Source organism: Danio rerio, chromosome 9, assembly GCF_049306965.1.
Source record: "Danio rerio strain Tuebingen ecotype United States chromosome 9, GRCz12tu, whole genome shotgun sequence".
Classification (NCBI taxonomy): Eukaryota; Metazoa; Chordata; class Actinopteri; order Cypriniformes; family Danionidae; genus Danio; species Danio rerio.
Genome location: NC_133184.1, coordinates 39,982,228 through 39,997,409, shown reverse-complemented (window position 1 = coordinate 39,997,409; position 15,182 = coordinate 39,982,228). Strand labels below are relative to the sequence as shown.

Genomic DNA, 15,182 nt, shown 5'->3' with positions numbered 1-15,182 from the left:
AATACTTATGGCCAAATAACATTTCAATGGCAAAACAATGCCACATTTAAATGAAACGCTAAACAATATATTTTGTCTTACAGTAAGTAAGTAGTAAATAATGTGTATTTATAAAGCGCATTTTTTGTGTATGGCCATACACCCAAAGCGCTTCACATTCATGAGGGGTGTCTCTCTACTCTCTCTTGCTGTATAATCATCACAGTGCAGCTTTTTCTTATTCATTTATGTACTTGGTTGAGAAACCTGATACTAACCTCTTTATGTGAGTCCTTATGGGCTTCTAGTGTTTTCATGATAGTGAGTTCTGCATAGTTCTTGAAGCGTGCTGGTTGGTTCCTCAGGATCTCTTTTAGCACCCGTAAAGCCAGAGCTCGAATAGTGTGCTGAACAATCAGACAGAGCATATACTATCATTAATAACTACTGAAAATAAAAAAAACTTTAGCATTATACAGAATACGTCACCTCAGCATGTACAGTTGAAGCCAGAATTATTAGCCCTCTTGAATATTTTCCCCCCAATTTCTGTTTAAGGGAAAGAAGATTTTTCTCAACACACCTCTAAACATAATAGTTTTAATAACTGATTTCTTTTATCTTTGCCATGACGACAGTGCATAATTTTTTACTGGATATTTTTTAAGATACTAGTATTCAGCTTAAAGTGCAATATGAAGGCTATACTAGGTTAATTGGGAAAATTAGGGTAATTAACCATAAAATTGTTTTTAAAAAAAAAGTATTTTATTCTTGTCAAAATAAAACAAATAAGACTTTCTCCAAAAGAACAAATATTATAGGAAATACTGTGAAAAATTCCTTACTGTGTTAAGCATAACTTGGGAAATATTTGAAAGAGAAAAAATAAATTCACAGGAGGGCTAATAATTTTCACTTCAACTGTAAGTAATATATAATGCTTTAACTCACATCCTTGTCCCCAAGTGTCTCCAACAGCAGCAGTAGGATAGTTTTGAAGTGTTCGTCCCACACAGCCAGACTGTCCTCGCGGGTGATCTTCAACAGCTCGATCAGCGCTCCTTTCCTCTCCTCCACACGCTCATTGTGATTGGACAGCTCCTTCAGCAGGTCAGCCACCAGATCTAAATCAGCCAAAATTATGCAAATCAGAGAAGAAGACGAGCAAACAAACAAGCTGTTGTTCTACTTTAACTGCTGGCTTTTGTCAGCTTTGAGTCTTATAAAATCGGAAAATGTCCGAGTCACATTTCACCACAAAGCCTACAAAAATAAATTTATGTATACAGATATGGGGAGGAAAACAAATGAAGACACCATCTGAATAATTCTAGTTTGTTAAGGATTGTTGTTTTTAGTAGTTATGGGTTTGAGTGAGATGTTAATATCTGTTTTATTATATAAAGCACCGATAACATTTCTTTCAAATTCGAATAAAAATATTGTAATTTTGATTGTTTTTCTTTCATTCTTTTTTCAGGGGTGTGCTCTTAATTATATATTTTATCAATTTAGTATGAGCATTTGTAGTAATTTTTAATTTCAATTCCATGCGTGTTCAATAAAAAAGTCAGGAGAGGATTTTCAATGTCAAAAATATTAGTAAATTATTAGATACAAATTAATAATTCATTTCAAAGCTCTGGGTCATGTCTGTCCCTTACATTACACCAAATACAACAATTACATTTGAGAGGTCCGCAACAACCCTGCATTTCCCTGACTCCAGTATTCATACACAACTGATATTAAAAGTCCTCTTGTGGCTGCACCTAGGCACTCTTCCTCTTTCTGCAAACTTCTCTGCGCAACATTCTTTCTTCACAGCTTTAAACACATCTCAATGTACAGGAAAGCTAAGTGAGAAGTTAAAGATATTTTTTAAATTGATGTTGCTGTATCTGCAAAGCGTATCACACTCAGAGAAGACGTTTGGTTGATATACAGTTGAAGTCAGAATATTAGGCCCCCTGAATTACTAGCCCCCGTTTATTTTTTCCCCAATTTCTGTTTTACAGGAGAGAAGATTTTAAACATAATAGTTTAAATAACTCATTTCTAATAACTAGGGGTGTAACGATTTATCGTTGTACGATTTATTGCGATGCAAAAATGTCACAATATGCATCGTGGCGTTATGACGATTTGATTACGATATGACGTCCGTTTTCTCTTATTAGTTGAGCTGTTTGCACGTGAGCTACGTTCCACCTGCTGTCGCACGTGAGTTCAAATTGCAGCAGCAGTAATGTTAGCAGACCAAAATGAGTGGAGCTGAAATAAAGCATGGCCCATCCTCTCAAAATCAGACGTCTGGCAACATTTCGGTTGTACAGTCATTGCTTTAGACTCGTCCGTTTTTTGACAAGCATACTGGGTCAAATATCCTAAGTTTTAAAGTCTTCACAGTGATTTACATATTTTGTACAGCGACAGGCATACCTCCTAATGGTGTTGAAAGAGTCACATACTGTATTTATAAGGTACAATTCCCCCTAAAATATCATTCTGTCTTCATATAAAGTTCCCGCCGCAAAATCACACATGACGTGAGCTCACCGTGAGCTGTTACTACAGAGGGCGGACTTTGATAGACGAGCGCGTATGGCAAGCCGTTTTAGCATTTAAACCTTTGTTCTGACTATCCATAAATATATTTTGAGATATCTCTAATTATATTTTGACTAGTCATAATTATAATTCGACTAGTCAGAATGACAATTAGACATATCTGCAATTACAATTGTACTAGTACAAAATCAGATTGTAGATATCTGCAAATATATTATGACTAGTCATATTCCTCCATTGACTTCCATTGAAAAAATTTTGCAGATATCTCTAAATGAGTTTTGACTAGTCACAATTGTAATTACAGATATCTCTAAATGAATTTAATTAAATATGAATTAAATAGCTGGAAATGTGGATTTTTTTTTTGCACACACAAAAAATCAATTGACCAAGGAAAGCCTTAAGCTCTTACTGTTTAATTCAATTGAATAGAAAGCTTATTTTTTTGCACCTTTACTTAAATTGTTCCTTAATTTTGTCTCTGTCATTTCAATAATATTTTTAAGAAGTTTTTAAATTGTTTTATTTTCCAGAGACAGGCCTGTTTAATTTATTTTCTTAAAGAAGGTTCAGTTTAACAAGTTGAAACAAAAGAAATACATAAAAAATAGTTTACTTGGTAAAATTTGCATTTCAGTTTAATTTTCTATTTTTATTCCAAATATCGTGATACATATCGAATCGTGATCATTATATCGTGATACACATCGTATCGTGAGCTGAGTGTATCGTTACACCCCTACTAATAACTGATTTATTTTATCCTTGCCATAATGACAGTTAATAATATTTGACTAGATATTTTTCAAGACACTTCTATACAGCTTAAAGTGGCATTTAAAGGTTTAACTAGGTTAATTAGGTTAACTAGGCAGGTTAGGGTAATTAGGCAAGTTATTGTATAACGATGGTTTGTTCTGTAGAGTATCGAGAAAAAAAAAAAAGTTTAAAGGGGCTAATGATTATGGCCTTAAAATGGTCTTTAAAAAATTAAAAACTGCTTTTATTCTAGCCAAAATAAAACAAATAAGACTTTCTCTAGAAGAACAAATATTATCAGACATACTGTGAAAATTTCCTTGCTCTGTTAAACATAAATTGGGAAATATTTGAAAAAGAAAAACAAATTCAAGGGGGGGGCTAATAATTCTGATTTCAACTGTTTTACCTAAGCCACAGATATCAAACTCAGTTTCTGGAGGGCCGCACCTCTGCAGAGTTTAGTTCCAACCCTATTTAAACACACCTGATCTAACTAAATGAGTCCTTTAGGCTTCTTTGAAACCTACAGATATATGTGTTGGATTTGGGTTGAAACTAAACTGCGCAGGGCTGCGGCCCTTTAGAAACTGAGTTTGACACCCCTGACCTAAGCAATAAAAATTTAATAAAAGTAAAACGTAAAACAATACTTTTTTTTTCCCAACATACTTATTCAGTTAAACATTTTCATGAGTATAGGCGTCCTGTTCCACTTTTACTTAACATATATCTGTTATGCACTTTGCATCTTATATTTGATATTAAATATATATTAGAGGGCATTAATAAATCAGGGTAGCATACATTCTTAGCAGTGTTTTTTTAATCTATTTCGCAGTTAAGAATGTTTGTTATTTGTACTAGCATTTAATATACATATTGATTAAAAATAATTATAAAAAAACAATGAAATATAATTTACAATATTATTGTAATATATATATATATATATATATATATATATATATATATATATATATATATATATATATATATATATATATATATAGCATTATTGCAATAAAACTGCTTTGAAACAATAATTATTGTAAAGAAAGCTATAAAAATAAACAAATTGAATTGAATTATTTTACATTAAATACAAATATATTAACTATTATACAAATGTGACTTTGGACCTCTAAGCCAGTCAGAAGTGTCAATATTTTAAAATGGAGATTAATGAGAAATCTGATTGAATAAACTCTCTGTTAATGTGTGGTTTGATATATTTACAGCAGGAAATTGAATACATATCTTCATAGAACTTGATCTTTACTAAATATTGCAATGATTTTTGGCATAAAATAAAAATCCACTATTCAGTAATTGGCAAAAATGCACAGATGCAGCATATGTCTAATATATAGTACAAATATTAAATTGCAATCAAGAAAATAATCGTTAAAACACTATGGCGTATCTCCTTTTGATTTTGAAGTGAAATGTGGCCTGGACAATGTTTTTTTATGAAATTCGCCATTACACCATTAGTAGCAAGTAATGTGTTCAAATGTCATTACAGTATTTTGATGTTAGTTTAGTTAGTAGGAATATTTAAGAGTTGACGTAAACCCAAGTTAATCATATTTGTTGTTGTTGCATCATTATCTTCACAAACAGTAAAGCTCTGTTAGCTGCAAAGCAAAACAAGAGTGAATCATCACCTGATTTCCAGTTAATCTGAACATACTGTACCATTTCAACAGCCCTACTATGACTGTTCTGCATTATATTAGTGTAGCAGGAATTATCAGATGATCCTGTTAGAAAGCAGTTGTGTCATTTAAGATGGATGATGGAGATGGATGGCGATGAACGAGAGGAAGAGGAAAGGGAAATAAATGAAGTAAAGTGCAACAGTCTCACTGAACTGTGCAGGTGTTTACCGGGAGAAAAGCCCTTGGGCAGCACCATCTTGTTCTCACCACAGTCCTGCCGACGGCCTGTAGAAGGAAGGGGACAGGAAAAGGGGGGCACAGCAGGGGAAGTGATGACACACAATCTCTACTATCCTACACCTGCATCTCTTACCCTTACAGCAGGTTAATAACTTATTAACAGTGTGTTTTGTGGTCTCTTGGTATCATGTTGCTCAGATGGTCGAATAGCTTTAAAGCTGAAAGGTGTCATTTCTACAGTAATTCTGTCTTTTTAACTTTCAAAATTGCATTAGAAAAAAATTATGAGACCACTTAAAAATTCTCACAGTTTCTTTGGATTTAAGAATTTGTTAAAAGAAAGCAGTTTATTTTAATTCTGTACTACTGATGACATTTCTTCTAACTTTAAAATATTTTTTTTATTATTATTGCATAAAACAAAAAAAGGTGCCATTTTTCCAAGATATTTTAATATGTATGTTTGACAACACAATGGCAATGTTAAGTTTAAATGTGTTGATAATCATGATTTTAAATCACAACAAATAAAAAAGATATTATACGAATCTAAAGTTAATTCTTTAAAAAAGGGAAAATGCTGTAAATTACACGCTTTATTTCCTATTCTATCAACAAATTAAATCAAAATAAAACAAAATATATAATATATATACATTTTGTACATTTTGAGTAAAATGTAAAATGCCTGAGTAAAATGTTAATATTTGTGTTTTATTTATTTAGTTTTATTTGATATTCTAAAATAAATAAATAAATAAAACTAAATAAATAAAACACAAACACTATAAAAATTTTACTCAAATGCATACATAATAAATCCAGAAAAAATCTTTTTTCAAATTTTAAATTCGACAAATATTAATTTCAATCCGCTAAGTTTTTTGTAACAAGCTATAAAAAGCGGAGGTTGTATGGTTCATGTAAGAGTGTGATAAAAATGTATGTATTTTAAAATTTTATCCTCATCTTCTCATGTTTCTTTACACACTCTCAGACAATGGGTGCGCAGTATGGAGTGCAGATGAAGTGAGAGTGGATTTACATGCTCTAATCAGTGTATTGACTCACAGTCTCTGAACTGCTCCACATCGTCATCAAAGACGGCCTCTTTCAGGGCACTTTTATCATAGGCTGTGATTGTGTCTCCATAGCCGTAGGGTGCAAACTCTCTGGACCGGGGCCCAGCGAAAGACCGCGGGGACGGGGTGTTGAGAAGAGAGGTCTTGTTATCCAGAGCGGTTCGACCACCTTCCACTACATCCAATCCCAGTCTCGCATCAGAGCCCGGAGATGCTGCTTCTTTTCCAGTCTGCGACAGGAAAAGTGAAATATGTTTTTTAAAATAATAATTTATAGTAACATATTTTATGTTACTAAACTATCTTTATTATCATTTTTTTGATTAATGTAACACTACTATTATTATTATTAGTAGTATTTTATTAGTAATATTTTATTGTATTACTAGTAGTATTTTATGATCACATTTTTTGCTGCAATAATAAAAATAATAATACCATCACCACCACAAACAACAACAACATATAAAATAAACAATATTTAATTAATATTATATTTTTTCTTTTACTTTTGTCATTATTATTTTGTTATTTTTTTTAATGATCCCAATTTGTTTTGTTGCTATTATTTTAATTTTATAATAACACCAATCAAAAAAAAACATAAAAAATAGGGTCATACTATTCCCTTTGTTTTAGTCTATTAAAGCATATATATATATATATATATATATATATATATATATATATATATATATACATATATATATATATATATATATATATATATATATATATATATTTTTTTTTTTCACCTTTTATTTTTATTTATCTAAAATAATAATAATATTAACAATAACAACAACAACAGACTCACAGCATCATCCTTTTTTCCATCGCGTCTGATTGGCTCATTCAGGTCTTCTTGGCTGCGGTAGCTGAAACTCTGGATGGCTTCTGTGACGCCACGCAATGAACTAAAGATCTCATCTGAATTCATGTTCTCAGTGTCATATTCCAGCATACTGAAAAGAGAGAGTAAACACTGATGCTATATGAACTGCATACCTTAAACATTTTTAAATAAAAACAAAAACGCTTATCCTTTTAAAACTCCAACTAGCACCTAAGGATGAACAAATGGATGCTGTAAACATGGCCAGTCAGTTAAGATCTTTGCAAAACCAATTTTACATGTATTAAAAAGTCCTCAAACAAAAATAAATTGTATTTTATTGAGCTACTGAATGCTTGAATCTGACTGCCTGTTCATTCTTGGTTGTGCATTTATTTTCAGATAATCAGACAGCTAGTGGTTCCAGGCAGATCTTCAGTGTGTCAGAAATCGCATAGTATGTGTACAACAACAAGTAACATGTCCGAATTCATAGCATTCGAAATGAAGTAGACAAGAAATACCTGGATGACCTACTTCTAGTGAGATATTAAAATGTGCATCAAATGGATACTTTATTATTAAATTAGGTTGCAGAAGATCTGGGATTGACGACAAGACGTTTGTCGGGTAGTGTGCGTTTAAATCATTTAATGGCCTGTCGTCAATTATACCTAACATATACACTTCTTAAATTCCAACAAGCACCTATGAGTGAACAAATGAATGCTGCAAACATGGCCAGCCAGCTAATTCTCAATCAATTCTGTATGCATAAAAAAATTCCTCCACCTACAGTTTATTTAACCTCCCTCCACAGATAGGCTGTATTTGAAACGAGGTCAAACATTGGCTGCTAATATTAGAGCATACAATCCCATGTTAGGCTGGAAGTGGGTGGGAATTTAAGCCCCCATCCCGCTCCTCCTCAGCTGAATTACCTTGGAGAGAGAGCGCAGCGTAAAGCCCTTAAGGAGGGACCGGCAGGAATAGAGGAGTGAGACGAAGGAGGAGGAGGAGGAGGAGGAGGAGAGGGAGAGGGGTGCTTTAAGAGCCCATCGACACCCCAACCCCACAACCGACTGTTGCCCACAGAACGGCCGAAGAGAGGGAGAGAACAGGACAGAAGAGGGAAAGAGAGAAAAACAAGAGTGGTCCAGTCGGAGTGTAGTGGTTAGCAGCATGGGTTAATATGTTTAAAAGGACCGGAAACCCCTAAAACCATCAACCATAGTGTTCAGTAGGGGTGGGCGGATCAATGCTAATATCATTAGTATCGATACCAGTGATGAAATTAGGATCAGGCAGATACTAGCATGAAAAGACTGATACTTTAGATTGAGAGTCTTAGAATTAAGACCATTGCTTCCCTTTCATAAACGAACAGAAACGCCTACAACACTGCTCTTTTGTCTATAGTTAATTTGTCATTTCATAAAGTAACTATGGTGCTTTTGGCTGCTATGAGTAAAAGTTGACCATAAGAAAGACACGCATTCTGTGTGTGTGTGTGTGTGTGTGTGTTTTATATGGCTGTATATTAACATTTTGCCAGCTGAGTTGCGTGTAAGAAGAATTGGTTTCAAAATGGTTGTTTTATAAAATAAATGCTGTACATTACTTGCTTTAAATGGTTTAAAATTTATGTGCATTTAGAGACAAGAGTCAAGGGAAGTCAATAGCCATGTTTTCATCCAAAAATGCAAATTGGATTATCACATGAAAGATTATAGCCATGTTTCCATCCAACAAGTCAAGAAGAACATAACCGTCACTTCCAGATTGACTGGCGCCAAATTTCAACAGTAAAAACTGAATTTGCTGCAGTAGGAGAGGCTGTGTGAATCTTTTCTTTATTTAATCAATGACTTGCGCCTCAGAAGGCAATCCTGAAACGCAGTGAACATGTGGTGGTGTTTGAAGGCATGATACGTGGAGCACAGACGCTCTTGATTCTGGATACTGAAATAGTTAAGACGCTTTAGAATGAGCAAAACAACATTTCTCATGTTTTACAGTGTGCTCAGCCTGCTGGTTTACCCATTCGCACACACTTTTTCATCACATGATCTCTTATAACAAAATCACATGACTTTTTTTTATACGCATACTGGAATTTGTTCGGTGAAAGTGTTGCAATCGTAGTTTATGGACATCTTATATAAGAAGTTTATCCTACTCAGTTGTGTAGTCATGTGTATAATTATTTTATTTATATTCAAAATGTGCATAAAAATAGGTGGATTGAAACGTGGCTAATGACTTCTAGTTTCTAACATTCATCAAAATATCTTTTATGTTCAACAGAAAACAAAACTTAAGGTCTGAGGTCAATAGGAATGTTTCCATCTAAAAATGCGAATTAACTTTATGTGCAAAACTCTATTATCGCATAAAAAAACATGCGAATAAAGCAGCGTTTCCATCCAATTAGCCAAAGAGTTAACACATCCTGATTAACTGGTGCCAAATATCAACAGTAAAAACTAAATTTGCTGCGGTAGGCTGCATTAATCTTTTTTTTTTTTTTAATAAATTACTTGTGCCTCAGAAGACAATGACAACACGAAATGAACACATAGTGGCGTTCGAAGGTGTCAGACAGTAATTAATAATATAATAACAAAATTGAAATGGTTAAGATGTTTTAGACTGAGCAAAACAACATTTCAGATGCATTTCACCCTGCTGGTTTGTCTATCACATGATCTCTTATAACAAAATCACGTGACTTTTTAAATGTGCATACTGGAATTTGTTCAGTAAAAGTTTTTCCATCGTATTTAATGTGTAGTTATTTTTTCTTGTTGAATAAAAAGTTTTCAAAATGTACGCGCATCTTGGCATTTCCATCGACCATTTTTTATGCACATATCCAAAATGCACATAAAAATAGGATAGAAACATAGCTATTGATAGATAAAATTTTTGGTGAAATTGTCCTTTATGAGAGAAATTATTATGTTTTGTTATTATGTTGCTCTATTCTGATCAAAAACTGACAGAATTTTTTAAAACACTTACATTTAATTAATTTAGCCAACAGATTTATCCAGGCAACTTACAAATGAGAAACACAAGTGATTCATAATAAAGAGACAAATAATATTGAGAAGTGCTAGTAATAAAGAGCTAATAGAAAGAATTGAGAGTACATTTTTGAAACGTTCATTGTTCTCCAGTAATAATTGTCTAAATTTCATGTTTACAAATTCAGTTCAGAAATAACCATTTAAAATGTTTAAGATTTAAATTTGCCTGAAGCTTTTAACATGACTAATTACAGGTGCATTGAGAGCACATATGACAAAACCCTTTAGTGTTCATAAAATTATATTCTGATTTGGCAAATTGATAGTACATTTCCCTCATAAATTATCCTCGCCTACAGAATTAAACAGGCATGATCAAGTTCATACTTTTAAAAGTATCCGTATCAGTGATACTGGCCCTATATTTACTTGGTATCAGACCAACACCAAATAGTACTGCCCACCCCGGATTTGTAGACAGTTTTAGACCCTGGATGAGAGGGTGATGTGGCCCCAGAAATGCACAAATTAATTTTAAGGGTTTCAGGTTGTAAAGGGATACAATAGAGCAAGTCACATTCTGATTTTAGTACATGTTAGAATCATAAAACAGGGCAACAGGCTCTTAAAGAAAAATTTTCGTGTCCAGACGGAGACCATGCATAAGTGTGGAGGAACGGATGATAATGTGCGTGTACCTGGGCGAAAGACCTCCATGAGAGCAGTTTGTGGGTGAGGTGAGTGGACTAGTCCTGCTGGTGGGGTGCCGGGCTGGTGTGCGGCCCATTGTATTGCTTGGTGAACTCTGTGAATGAGATAAAGATGGCTTTCAGGTAAAGGTGAACGAGAAGCTGCAACATTTTGTTTATCACCATCTTTACAGCTAGTAAAGATGCCAGCCTTCATAAACACTCTGACACGTCAATTTCTGTCTCAAAACAGAATTGTGGTTAACTTCATCTACTTGAATAAACACATCATTTCTTTTATTTATGTTTTACTTCTAATCAATAACTTCAGAAATGTTGCTTTCTTAGCTCAAATAGAACCAATCTTAATGGACGCGCATGCACGCACACACGCAAAATACAGCACAGTACAATATACTGGTCAGGCTAACAGTCCCTAAACCAACTTAAGTATTTGTTAACTTTGTTTGTTACAGTTTCAAAAGATAAAAATCATCAAGGTTTTACCACGTTGCTGGTGTTGCTAGAGTTCTTGAGATGATTATGCAGGAGTTTGGTGGCTCCATCCTGGAATGTTTTCGGCAGAGCGCCGAGCAGCATGGTGAACTCAGGAGTGTTCAGCTCAAAGAGCGAGATCAGCACCACCTGGGCGGCCTGCACAACACAGCACACCCCTCGTGAGATCCAGCAATAATGCTAACACCACAATGAACAGGAGAGCACTCATACATGCCGAGAAATGCCGGCGGTGATAACTCAGGATAGAAGAAGAGACGGTATAAGATAACTGTGACTGCAGAGCTCCTAAACTGAAGATGAGTGGACCTGATATTGCACCCACATACTAGAGTCTTAGACATCAGTCAAAAGCTCTGTCATGGCTTTCTCCAGTGTGTAGGGATCAGGGATGGGAATACGCTCTTTTGAAATTCTGGATAATATTTTTAGCAAAGAAAACATGAATTTTTACTGCATTTAGAATTTTAGTAGCATGCTGCAAGGATGCTAAGTTCAGATCAAGATATGATAAATAAACTGTAATAGTATATAAATGTACATGAAATGTTAATAACAAGGAATTTTGTATACAAGGCCCAACTCAACTCCCTTTTTGTCCTTGAGTTACACTTACAATGTTATCAATGCTTGTTATCATTATAAATTTGAAGTAAAAGACTTTTTTCTGTCCTTTTTAACCCCCTCATTCAAACACCAATTAAAAAGGCAATTCAAGTATTCAATTAACTGAAAATTAAGTGGGGTCCATAATTTTATTAAAAATGAAGCTCATCCACTCTTCATTTTGGGATCAGAAGGAAGGCAATGCAAATGCTTTGTTTTCAAATTCAATTCAATTCATTTTTATTTACATAGCTATTTTTACAATATAGATTGTGTAAAAGCAGCTTGAAATGGATGAAAAAAAGAGATTAAAGACAGGATAATATTTCAAATGTGTTATATTCCAGCAATTCAGGAGGGCAGGAGATTAGTGAAGAATGCTGGTGGAGTTTTTCCATGACTTTGCACTGCACAATGGCTTGTTTAGTTTCTTTGTAGATCATTACTTTCCTCTTGTATTTAAACTACTATATAGACAGACTATTATGTATTAACTTCACAACACTTTTTGTCATTTTGGCTTTAACATGCAGTTTTTAGGCTTATTTCAAAACCATACTGAATGCTTTTATTGAACAATGATCGCTAATATGTCAAAAGATCAATGTATTAAAAAAAAATCTGCTACTCAAGACCTCTTTTTATTTTGCTCTGATGAAATAATAATTTAAAAATAATAATAATAATAAAAATAATAATAATAATAAACACGCAAAATTTAACTGCCAAAACGATTCAGATTCCCAACCCTGGATTATATAACTTGTATATTTAACTTAGTTTAGAGCTCAAATGTCCATTATTCAATTATGTTTAATGTTAAACATGCAAGAACACTGATTCACTCGCTGTTATTCTGTGAAAAAAAAAATACTTAAGCAGTGGAGCGTTAACAGCGACTAAGATATGAAAGAAAACTTTCTTACACACTTATTTATTAATGTAATATTTAAAAAATCTCTTCTTTCTTTAGCATTTGGAAGAATTGTATGTTAAGAGATTGTTTTCAGCAGTCACTTCGCAAGGCAACAAGGCAGATTAGAGTGAGGAGAGGGCACACGGTTAGGTGCAGCGGTTACGTGCTGGCTGGTTGTCGGTTGGTTAGGCCGCTGAAGTGGCACTACCTGCTTACACCTCTCCTCCAGTTGACCCTCTCCGGGGAGTAGAGCTGTAGTGCTGGGCCTGCCTGACAACTCCTCACATGCCCAGTTATGAAGTGTCTGGGCCATCAAGACAGGGCAACAAAGTAACAGACAACAAAATAAAAAAACTGATGACTGTTGCCTTTTTACAGCAATTGATGTTGGGAAGAAACATCCTGCAGGGGTGAATTCATGTGTAATGTACATTTATAAAAGTAACAACCCTGTAATTGGTTTTATATATATGATTGTAAAGGCATTGTTTACTCAAAATAAAAATTTGCCAATGTATTGGTCACACTTTACAATACAGGACAGTTCATTTATGTACTTACTTGATCAAAGAATGAACGACAGCATTTATAAATCAAAGTTTATGTACATTTACTAATGCATTATTAAACTCCAACGCAGTGCTTATTTATATTAATGCACTGAGTGAACATGAACTAACAATCAACAACCGTATTTTTGTTTTTATTCTTACAGATTAAAAATTACTGTAATAAATGTATTGTTCTTTGTTGGTTCAAGTTAGTAAATGCATTAAAATTACATATATGTCAAAAGGCAAACATGCTGCATTTGAGAACATTTGGACACCCTTTACATACTTTATTCCAAATTCAGGTTTCAGCAATCCATTAAATGGAAGGGCAAAAAGACTAAATACATTTCCCCATCTACAAATTCTGCCATTTCCAGAGATTTATTTAAATATATCCCTATCTTGTCAAACAATGATCTGGTGCATGCCTTCTATGGCATAACAATTTCTTGCTAATGTTTTATTATATGGAAAAACCTGTTACCAATTAAATCAATCTGTCCCTTTTTTTCTTTATCTTCTCTTTCTTGTTTTGCATTGTTTTTAGTTGTTGCTGTTGTTTTTCTTTTAAAATAAAAACAAAAAAAGATGTAAATATGATTGCAGTGTATTATATTGTCACATTTTTGTTTTCTCAATAAAAAAACTATTTCCAAAAAAAAAAAGAAGAAAAAACAACAACAACAAAAAACATGTGACCCATATTGTAAAGCATTACCAATTTATTCACCCTCATGTCCAAACCTGGAATATTGTCATTGTTTAGTCAAATCCAAAATATTTGTTTTCCCCTGCAATCAAAAGATGAGCTGCACCAGCTTTAAATGATTTCATGTTTACATTAAACTCGCTGCATTAACTTCAAGGTGAATTTGAAAAAGATTACAGAATTGAAAAGGATGCATTTGCCAGAATTAACCTAGAAAAAGGAAGCTCAATTCGTGTTTTCTTGTAATCTGAGCGCCATTACTTCTCTTATTAATGTAGGCACATATCAAATGAAACTCACTTTTCTGACATCCGAGCTCTTGGGTTCTGTGGTCCAGGTGATAATGCGAGACACGGCTAATCTTGTCTCACTTGAATTCACAAAGTCTCCAGGGTCCATCTGCCGTGCCAGAGACTCGATGTATTTCAGAATGGCCACCTTCACCTGCATTATAACAATCAGGAACATCAGAATCATGCGGGTAGCATTTTATGAGCACTCATCATCATCATATCATAGGCATCATCGTACCTTGAGATTAGGGGTTTGAGTCTGATCAACAATGAATCTCATGAGGATGTTAAACTGCTGGTCGAAAGGAAAAGACTCCCTAGGAAAGAAAAACAAAAGATCCTACATTATCCTAAATTAAACAAAAGTATTATAATGACTAATCATGTAAAGGCTGCAGATTATTGACTAGAATTATGACCGCACCAACCTTGTGATGTCCAGAGCCTTCTGGACTTTGGCTTGGACTGAGCCCAAGAGGTCAGCTCCCATTTTCTTTAGCAGCTGAGTGAGCAGCACAAAGAGCCAGTCCTGGAGATCCTCTCTGTGCACAGTGACGAAGTCTACTAGTGTCTCCAAGAACATGCTGAACACCTGAATGCAGAACATTCAACGTCACACAAATGTTGCACCGCATTGCCTCTCAAAAACATAGTAACTGCTTAACATTTACTTCTCATTAATGTATTAAATTTGTAATGGTTCTTGCCTGTGCTAAACTCTGCTAAACAAT

At 34.0% G+C, this 15,182-nt stretch overlaps 1 protein-coding gene across 20 annotated transcripts in view; it reads right to left on the bottom strand.

Moving 5' to 3' along the window:
• Nucleotides 1–15,182, bottom strand: part of clasp1a (cytoplasmic linker associated protein 1a) — a 127,986-nt gene that overhangs the window by 7,165 nt on the left and 105,639 nt on the right. For 5 of the 20 annotated variants that reach the window (XM_068223406.1, XM_073912028.1, XM_073912029.1 and 2 more), the window contains 11 exons: nt 14,880–15,043; nt 14,690–14,768; nt 14,459–14,602; nt 13,104–13,199; nt 11,365–11,511; nt 10,867–10,973; nt 7,119–7,266; nt 6,291–6,531; nt 5,208–5,264; nt 934–1,106; nt 258–386 (listed from right to left, as the gene is read on the bottom strand). In XM_068223406.1, the coding sequence (XP_068079507.1) occupies nt 258–386; nt 934–1,106; nt 5,208–5,264; nt 6,291–6,531; nt 7,119–7,266; nt 10,867–10,973; nt 11,365–11,511; nt 13,104–13,199; nt 14,459–14,602; nt 14,690–14,768; nt 14,880–15,043 (1,485 nt within the window). Of the gene's footprint in view, nt 1–257; nt 387–933; nt 1,107–2,242; nt 2,257–5,192; nt 5,265–6,286; nt 6,532–7,118; nt 7,267–8,077; nt 8,219–10,866; nt 10,974–11,364; nt 11,512–13,103; nt 13,200–14,458; nt 14,603–14,689; nt 14,769–14,879; nt 15,044–15,182 lie in introns of all 20 variants that reach the window. The other 15 variants (XM_068223405.1, XM_068223407.1, XM_068223413.1 and 12 more) reach the window with 7 other exon arrangements.